This window comes from Rhincodon typus, chromosome 27 (genome assembly GCF_021869965.1).
Source record: "Rhincodon typus isolate 14 chromosome 27, sRhiTyp1.1, whole genome shotgun sequence".
Classification (NCBI taxonomy): Eukaryota; Metazoa; Chordata; class Chondrichthyes; order Orectolobiformes; family Rhincodontidae; genus Rhincodon; species Rhincodon typus.
This window is the reverse complement of record NC_063358.1, coordinates 26,324,671-26,335,028: the sequence shown is the minus strand read 5'-3', so window position 1 is coordinate 26,335,028 and position 10,358 is coordinate 26,324,671. Positions and strand designations below refer to the sequence as shown.

General features: G+C 38.3%; 1 protein-coding gene across 3 annotated transcripts in view; it reads right to left on the bottom strand.

Annotated features, from left to right (window-relative positions):
* Positions 1–406: 406 nt before the first annotated feature.
* rhbdl2 (rhomboid, veinlet-like 2 (Drosophila)) overlaps positions 407–10,358 on the bottom strand; it is a 48,684-nt gene continuing 38,732 nt past the window's right edge. For all 3 annotated transcript variants that reach the window (XM_048613194.1, XM_020529338.2, XM_048613195.1), the window contains one exon: positions 407–3,964. In XM_048613194.1, the coding sequence (XP_048469151.1) occupies positions 3,785–3,964 (180 nt within the window). In that variant the 3' untranslated portion in view covers positions 407–3,784. The remainder of the gene's footprint in view (positions 3,965–10,358) is intronic.

The following is a 10,358-nucleotide window of genomic DNA, read 5'->3' as shown; positions in this document are numbered from 1 at the left end:
AATTTCCTGGTCAAGTGGAACATGTGAGATCAATAATATCCATCATTTTAAACCACTGAAGGTGAGGTGCCAATTAGAATAGTGATCAAATAATAAAATCTAAAAATAACTGTAGACCACACGTGCTTTGCAATAATGAAACCCTTTGCAAGAATTCACCGTGTCATGTGTGCCACCCCTCACTTTGCCACTCACAAATGCGCAGAGTCTGATCGCCCACCTGAATATCAGAAATATCAGTTAATAACTTTATTTTATTCAATAGGTGTCATTGGCAATTATTTGCTCTTTTATGAACATTTATTGGTTCTTCCTAATTGCCCTTGAGAATGGCTTGTTATTCTTGTAGCTGGAAACACTGAGTGGATCCAGAATACATTTTCTGCGTTACAAAATACACCAATCATTTAACATTCAGGGAACATCGTCCCATGGTAGTTAGATTTATTTACTAACAAAACATGTACATGTAATCAATTATTTGAATATTATTTCATATCTCAATGTACAAAAAATTGCATTAAAATGATTACAAAATTAATCAAATGCTTTTAGTAGTACACAGACAGTAAGAAGAGAATCTGGACTGGAGCAGACTTAGTTTGAAAACAAAAATAAAAATGGCTCTGTCCGGTCTAACAGGAAAAGAAATGGCAAATGGAAAATTACATCACAAATTTGGCCCAAGTGATCGGAACACCGGACCATTTGGAGAAACTGTGATGACACAGACAGATGAAAATAGGTTAAAATGCAAGTCCTAAGTGGCTGAGCAGAATTCTTTTTCCATTAAATGTTTAACAACAAAAGTATACAAAAACCCTTTAAAATTAAAAAACAAACTCTAAATTCAAGTTCACAACAATGTAATAACGATTTACCTTGAATTGTTATACTTCAAATTTTAAAAGGTTAAAATTAGACAAATAAAATTAATAAAGTTAGCAAATTCAGTAAACTGTTATCTGCAAAAGCATGATGAATGCATGTGCTGAAACCTGAGATTCAAGCTATCAATTCCTATAGTATATATTGAGATAATACAAATAAACATAATACTGGAACAGCATTAAGAGGAAAAATTGTTGGACAACGATGGTCGTTCAGGAAATAGTATTGTAAAAGTTTAAAGATGCAGTCTGTCTGAAAAAAGTGACTGATAGTTTTACACGAAAATCCGGACAAATTTGCGATATTTACTTTATTAAATTCAATTCGTCCAATCTGGTCACACTGGGACCTAATTTTCATTCTGTTGGAATGTGTCTCCGTTGTGGCGAAAATGCCAGAAGACATCAGGAATCTCAAGTCCATTCCTCGAACTCAGTGTTTCCCATTTTCACAGGGGCAGGATTGGGGCTGATCAATAGATCAACGGGCCATTTAAGTTACCAGCTGCCTCCATTGAAGTTGGATTTTGGAATCTAGAACCTTGAGTGTGTAGATAAATCTTGATTTCCTTATCAAAAAGTATCAAAATGTGTTCTTGTGAATGAAAGTGCTTTACTAAATAGAGTGTAGTGTTCATTTTGGCTTGGGTGGTGCATGGAGAGTGTGTATGTTAAAAGAGAATGGAGTGAGGACTGAAAGAAAGTTTTATATCTTTTCCCCTTTTGAGAGGTAAGGTACACCTTTGGATGTGGTCCCAAGATTCCTTTGGTGGAGGCAAGCCACCCATTGAAGAGGATAAGGCATCCTTTGTGATTTTGAAAACGTACACTTATGCATAAACAGTTCATAAATTAATTGGGATTGCTTGGGTTTTCAAGGAACTTCCTAAAAAAGAAGTGAGGAGTGAAAAAAAAGCTGCAAGTATTTCAGTGTGCCTGTTAACACAAAATTATTACAAGTTTGTGCTGCTTTCCCAAACTACCATTTTTACAATGGGGTGTCTAACAAATGAACAGTTTGATGGACAGTTCCAACTGCTTATTGAATGGAAATGTTTGTTGACAGTAAGGGATTGGTTGAAGGAATTTCAGTATATTGACATTATTCTCAAATCAGTAAAAGCAGTTTTTTTTCTAATAGTGAGATCTTTAACAGACACTATCTTCATAACTCCTGAGTTTTACCCATACTAGGTTAGTTGGCATTGGTAATGTTGTGGGAGTTTTCAGGATTTAATAGTTGCCTTGCTATCCTCTGACCCTTATCTGCAGAGACTGAGTAGACGGAGATTTTCCGAGCGTTTAAAACAACCATTATTGCTTGCTAAAGCAAGGTGTAAAGAGTATCTGAACCTAACACAATGGAGACCTGGAACAAAGGATTACAGAGTCAGTTATATTTTTGAATTCAGTTACAAGAATTTAACATTTAGCAATTAAGAGGTGTAGAATTATCTAAATTCAGATGTTACTATTGATTAGGTTGGCATCATGCATAGCATATAAGTACAACTAACCAATCCCTATATAGGTACCCCTGTCTAATCGTAATATACAATTAGTGTGAAGGCATGTATATACTACAGAATCAGGTTAAATTGTAATACAGGCTATAATTTGTTCTTAACATGATAGTTTATGTCTGGCTTTTAAATATCAATCATATTCCCTGGTATTTTAATGATGTCCCTGGTATTTTAATGACATCTGTCAAGGCACAAATGTTCAATGGATAAACAACCCCTTTGCGGAGCTGTGAGCATTAACCTTCTTTGCTATCTTGCAGGCAAGTTAACTCCTACAGCAATCGGTATGGTGATCCCATATGTCTTCCCATGTATTGTTTAAAGTGTCAAGGCCTAAAGCCTGTGGTATCCCTTCTTGGGAACTGACAACTTACAGTTTTGTGTCCTTGTATTTTTATCCATAGCTAGCAGCTCGCATCTTGCAACTGCATGCCATTGAATGTTACAGTACAAGATTTTTTTTATTAGTTTTTTCACAGAAGGAAAGATAAAAGGTGGATAGTGGGAGATGTGAGTTGTCATGAGTTGGCAAAGGGGCTTTAATAGCCATTGGAATGATCAGTGACATGGGGGCACATAAACTTGAAGAGACTGTGGGAGATGGATAGAGGACAATAGGATGGCATAGGGGCAATACAAGGTCAAAAGGGGAATGTGTTAATGAACACAGATTTCACCAACTTTGAGAGATGGATAGATAGGCATTGAATGGCACGAGGGGTATGAGGAGCCAAGACGATGAGGAGATGGGCATAAAGCAACACAGCCTCTGAGATTCACCTAGGTCACTCAGTGCAACTCCCAATCCATCCAACTCCCTGGACTGAACATCAGAATTATGGCTGGCCATTTTGAAAGGTGGGATTTGCTGAGCTAGATTCTCTTTCATATCTAACTTGGGATTGAAAATCAGGCCTGGGGTGTATCATTCAGTCTGCTGCTCATCCATTCAAAAGTGTGAACATGTAAGTACACTAAAGATTGTAATTTCAGCACTGGGATCAATAAAACTTTACAATACTTCAACATAACAAAAAAAAGGACAAGCTGTAAGAAGGTCGCATATTGTAACATTGTACTATGTAACTTATCAAAAAAGGCCATCAATTCTCTATATATTCTTCTCTTTCTCTATATTCAAGGCAAAGCACAAGTTGTTAAGAGATGATGATTCATTAAAGTCAACTCTACAAACACTGCCAGTGTTAAAGGGTGAAAAATAAATCACTACATTGTTTGCGGAAATGTTTGTTCCACTGCCCTTAAAGAGCGACAAGGTGTTCCTTGTCATGACTGTTTGATGAATAATCTGTCTGCATTACTGTACATTTTAAAAAGCGTATGACCAAGCTATTCCGGCTCTATTGTTTAAGTAGCAGGAGACAGGAAGATGTTGAATATGATGGCAAACACCACACATGAAACATATGCTAATATCGAAGCCCAAAATCTGGGATCCTTTAAGAGTTTCTGATTGTAGCAGCTGAAAACCACATAGCCAATGGTCATTCCAGCTAGACCGCCTGCAATGTGAGCCACAAATGATACCTATAGGGAGTAGAAGCATGATGTTAGAACAAATAATCTAAAGATCATTTTTAATGTCACAATAATATGGCAGAACAAACAAAATCATGTGGTAATTCTATTTAATTCCAGCAAATCAATATTTTGAGTTCATCACTTCTAACTGGCAGCATGAACATTAAATTCACTTGGCAAAAATAGGACTAATGTGCTGATCCACTTCCTCTTTCAGACACAGTGTCTGCAGTTTGTAGGCGGAAATGGTTCAGGAGAATGACTCAGAAAGCTTGTGCTATATTTTTATCCATTCACCATGACTGAAAAAGTTGAAGTGGGTACTAAGTAGTCTTCCACTTTTTTACACATTGATGAATGAAGAAAAAACTCCTTTTGTATAAAAGAAACTATTCTCTCCCGCACACAAAAATGTAAACATTTAGCACTGGCATTGGCCACATATTTTATCCCTTAAGCCAGTGAATGTGGTTATTGTAGTGATTATAATGAGGTCAGCCAGATGGACATGATAAAATATGAGATCCTGATTGGGGCTGTTAACCTGGTTCAATCAGGGAGCCCTGATGAGCAATGCACACTGACTGACACAATGAGAGGCAATAAAACCAATGACATTTGACTTGAGTAATCAGTTATGGACCTGGGTACCTGCAAGGTTCATTGTTCAGATTGTTAAGAAATAAATAGGAATGATTTGATAACTGGCCTTATTTGACTGACAGATATAAACAGGAGTGTCACAGGATCTTTCTCTCTGAGAGCTGGCTCTGAGGAAGCCGGACCAGTGTCAAGTATTATGCATGTGTAAATAAAAGGTGATTGGAGATGGGATACCAGCCCTGTGGAGTTATTTCAGTTATCACTTGTAGTAATTAGCAATTATTACACATACTGGCTGTAGTTTCAAAAAGCATATGATTAGATAACACTGACAATGATAATTGTAAACTGTAATTCTGCATTTTCTGCAATGTTATGAGTAGGAATCCCAATAAGAATCTTATGCTGTTTCTTTATTTCAATGTTTTGCTAAATCTTCCAGGGTCTTAATGACTTCAGAATTAGATCCTCTTTGGTTTCTTTCTAAATGGAACCATTTAGTTCCATATCTTCTTTCACCTCTTATCATGAGGCAGTGTACAACTCTTTCTCATGTTAATCTCTAAATGAATATCATTTCACATTGTGAAAGACACGTGATAAAATTTTGTCACATGGTAATGCAATAGGCTCCACATTGGCGCTTCAATTTGTACACCCAGGTGATTCATAGTGTGCTCGAGCTTGAAAGCAAACAAGAAAAGCATTATTCCTTTGGTCTATGCCTATTATTCAAAATGCAATACAGCCTTTAAGTACCTATGAGTCATAAAATTGCATATACTCCCATCGAATTATCACATACACAAGAATAGCTTTGCTCTTACGTTGTGTGTGTATCTGCAGTTCAATTTTTTCAATGCAAGAGTTAAATAAACTCTCAGCAGAAGTGAGGAAGTAAAGCCAGAAAAATATTAATTTCTATAAAAGCAGAAAAGAAGAAAGGCAGAATAGGATGTGGAGTGGTGAGGGATATAAACAAATAGAAATGCTGCTGCAACCATCAGAATGTTTCAGAGCAAATAAGGCCAGTTATCAAATCATTCCTATTTATTTCTTAACAATCTGAACAATGAACCTTGCAGGTACCCAGGTCCACAACTGATTACTCTAGTCAAATGTCATTGGTTTTATTGCCTCTCACTGTGTCAGTCAGTGTGCATTGCTCATTATAAAGCATAAAGAACAGAAAAGTCAGCTTGGGTAATGAGGTGCTACTGTATGTTAGCAATGACATAAGAGTAATTTTGATTTTGGATGATACTGTAAAACTGGCCTTATCCGCTTGTCAACCATGAGTAACTTTATAAGATTGCAAGATAATAAGAATTAGGAGCAGGGGCAGGCCAGGATTCCTTGAGTATGTCAGGTTACTGCTTCACTGGACAGCCAGAAAGGTTTATAAGGAGGACTTTAAAGCGTCGACAAGTCTATATTTTCTGTTGTCATTTCAGGTAGCAGATCAAAAATAGGTAGTCCATGCAGTTTAGTTCCTTTCTGTAGACTTTGTAACTTAATAGGGCAAAGTGACTTGCTACAGCATTTCAGAGGATAGTTAACCACATTGCTGTGAGTCTGGAGTCAAATGTAGGCCAGACCAGGTAAAGATGGCAGATTTACCTCCTTTAAAGGACATTAATGAACTTGATGAGATTTTTTTATGACATTTTGACATTATACGGTTGTCATTCTTCATTTCCAGATGTTATTGAATTTTATTTATTTAGATGGGCTTTAAACCATACCCCCAAAATATTAGCCTGGGATTCTGGACTACTAGTCCAGTGACATGACCACTACATCACAGCCTGCCCCGTAATGCTCTCTTTCTTTAGTGCCTTAGGATGAGGACCATCTGTCGATGGGACTAGCCAACATATCATCACATTCATTCTTCTGGTACTTCGCCTGCAACAATCATGAATATTCTTCTCTGTTTTGTCCCATGATTTTCTCCTGTCCTTGGGGTGCTTTTTGCTCCTTTTAATTTTAAGACAATACAAAATATTTGTTCAAAGATATATTAATTTTTTATTCATTAACCCATGACATTTTTCCCCATTATTAATTCCCCAATTTCACTCATTAAGGAACTGTTGCTACTCTTTTATGTTTTATATACATGTAGAGGCTTTCACCATCTGTAATACATCTCTTGCTATTTTCTCTCATACTTCAAATTCTCCTTCTTTATCATTTTTTAGTCATCATTTCCTGTTTTCTAAAATATTCTGGCCTACTTTTACAGCAATGTGCATCTTTGATACCATCTGAAACATCCTTAGTTCATCACAAATTCTGCATCTTCTAATAAAGTCTTTCTTTCTCAATGGAATTTTTTCTGAAAGTCTTAAACATCTCCTTAAATTTCTGCCACTGCTTTTCTACTATCTTACATTTTAACTTATTGTCCCAGTTCACTTGAGTTTGTTCTGTCTTCAAATCCTTGTAATTGCCTTGATTGAAGTTTCAGACACAAATTTCTCACCCTCAAAAAAAAATCTGATGTTTTATCATATTATGATCAGTGTTAGCCTAGAGGATCCTATATTATTTCCTTTACTGGACCCAAACATCTTTCAAAATCAAATGACCTTAAAAGTTCTTTCTCTCTTAGACATTGACCGCAATTCCAACTCAAACTTCTCAGATGAAGATCTTAACTATTAATACGATAAACTGAACAATTTTATAAAATTTCTGCCATTTAGATTAGGATTAAGAGTTCACAAATGGCATACTAATGCTAAAAATTCAGTAGCTTGGAGCTACTTAAAGGGCCTACAACACCCATTATAGGTTAGCGCGCAGCTGAGAGGCCTATCTCACTACTAGGAAACCTTCCCGACTGTGGGATATTTTGGGGGTGAAAACCCAATGCAACTTCCTACTCATTTTCCCAACCACTGCCTCCCAACCGGCCAACAATAGGTCAGTAAAATCCTACCATTGGTTAGGACAAAGGGACAATCCTGCTGATCTTCTTCACATACTACCATGGAACTCTTTATTTCCGGTTGAGAGGACAGATTGTGTTTTAGTTCAATGTTTCATTTGAAAGATATTTTTCTGACAATGATGCACTCGTTCAGTCATATGCTGAAGGATAAGCTAAATTATATAGCAGGAGTTCAGAGACAGTATGTTCCTGTCCGTGTGAAGAGCAAGGCTGTTAAGTGTAGGCAACGCTGGATAAATAGAAACATTGAGGCTTTGCTCAAGAAAAAGAAGGAAGCATATGTCAGGTATAGACAACAGACACCAAGTGAAGGAGTATAAGTGCTGTAGGAGTGTAATAAAGAGGGAAATCAGGAGGGGAAAAAGGGGACATGAGATAGTTTTGACAAATAAGGTAAAGCAGAATCCAAAGAGATTGTACAAATACATTAAGGCCAAAAGAGTAAGTAGGGAGAGGATGGGGCCCTTTAAAGATCAATGAGGCCAGCTATGTTTGGAACCACAGGTTCCACTGAAATATTTCGTGTCAGTAGTTACTGTGGAGAAGGATGTTGATGCTAGGGAACTTGTGATGTCTTGAAAAGTGTCCGTATTATAGAAGAGGAGGTGCTGGAGGTCTTAAAATGCATAAAGATAGATAAATTCCTGAGACCCGATCAGGTGTATTCCAAACTTTGTGGGAAGTTAAGGAAGAGATTTCTGGGCCCTTTGCTGAGATATTGTTCTCATCGACAGCCACAGATGAGGTGTTAGAAGACTGGAGGTTGGCTAATGTGGTGCCATTATTTGAGAAAGGTGATAAGGAAAAGCCAGAGAACTATACACCGGTGAGCCTGACATCAGTAACGGGTAAGTCGGCAGATGGGATTCTGAGGGACTGGATTTACATGCATTTGGAAAGGTAAGGACTGATTAGAGATAGTCAACGTGGCTTTGTGCAGAGGAAACCATGTCTGACCAACTTAATTGAGTTTTTTGAAGAGGTGACAAAGAAGATTGATAAAGGCAGAGTAGTAGACATTGTCTATATGGACTTCAGCAAGGCGTTCAACAAGGTTCTGCATGGTAGACTGGTTAGCAAGGTTAGATCACATAGAAACTAGGGGAAGCTAGGCAATTGGATACAAAATTAGCTTGAAGGTAGAAGACAGAGGGAGTTGGTACAGGGTTTTTTCTTGGACTGGAGGCCTGTGACCAGCGGTGTGCCACAAGGATCGGTACTGGATCCACTGCGTTTCATCATTTATATAAATGATTTGGATGTGAATATAGGAGGTATGGTGATTAAGTTTGCAGATGAGAGGAGACGATGACCTAGTGGTATTATTGCTAGACTGATAATCCAGAGACCCAGATTACAGATTCAAATCCCACCATGGCAGATGGTGGAATTTGAATTCAATAAATATCTGGAATTAAGAACCAAATGATGACTATGAATCGATTGTCGGAAAAACCCATCTGGTTCACTAATATCCTCTAGGGAAGGAAACTGTCATCCTTACCTGGTCTGGCCTGCATGTGACTCCAGATCCAAGCAGTGTGGTTGACTCTTAACTGCCCTCTGGGCAATCAGGGATGGGCAATAAATGCTGCCTAGCCAACGACACCCTCATCCCGTGAATGAATAAAGAAAAAAAATTGATGGTGTAGAGTATAGTGAAGAAGGTTATCTAAGAGTACAACAAGACCTTGATCAGATAGGCCAATGGGCCAATGAGTGGCAGATGCATTTTGGAAAGGCAAACCAGGTGGGACTTATACAGTTAACGGCAGGCTCCTGGAGAGTATTGCCAAAGAAAGAGACTCAGGGGTGCAGGTGCATAGTTCCTTGAAAGTGGAGTCAAAGGTAAACAAGATGGTGATGAAGGCAATTAGCACAATTGCCTTCATAGGTCAGTGTATTGACTTGGGACATCATGTTGCAGCTGTACAGGATATTGGTGAGGCCACTTTTGGAATACTGCATTCAGTTCTAGTCTCCCCACTATAGGAAAGATGTTGTTAAACTTGAAAGGGATCAGAAAAGACTTACAAGGATGTTGCCAGGGTTGGAGGGTTTGAGCTATATGGATGGGCTAAATAGGCTAGAGATTTTTTCCCCTGGAGCATTGGAGGCTGAGGGATAACCTCAATAGATATTTACAAAATCGTGAGGGGCATGGATGGGGTGAATAGTCAAGGTCTTTTTCCCAGGGTAGGGGAGTCCAAAACTAGACGGCATAGGTTTAAGATGAGAGAGGAAAGGTTTAACAGTGAACTGAGGGGCAACTTTTCCATGCAGAGGGTGGTCCATATATGGAACAAGCTGCCAGAGGTGGTGGTGGAGGCTGGTACAATTACAACATTTAAAAGACATCTGGATAGGTATATGAATAGGAAGGGTTTAGAGGGATACGGGCCAAATGGTGGCAAATGGGACTTGATCAGTTTAGGATATCTGTTCGGCATGGACAAGTTGGACCAAATGGTCTGTTTCCATGCTGTATGTCTCTATGACTCTAACTAAGATTCTATGAATTCAAGCTTTTGGAGTGAAACCTGAACTCAGAAACATCTGACTCAAAGCTGGAAGTGTTACCAATAATCATAAGTCATCATTATCAAGCATTAGTTTACTTACTGTTAAGCAAACACTTTGTTAATTTGGCCGACGTTTCGGGCCTAGACCCTTCATCAGAAAAGGGGGAGGAGAAGGGGGTTCTGAAATAAATAGGGAGAGAGTGGGAGGCGGATAGAAGATGGATAGAGGAGAGGATAGGTGGAGAGGAAACAAACAGGTCGAAGAGGCAGGGATGGAGCCAGTAAAGGTGAGTGTAGGTGGGGAGTTAGGAAGGGG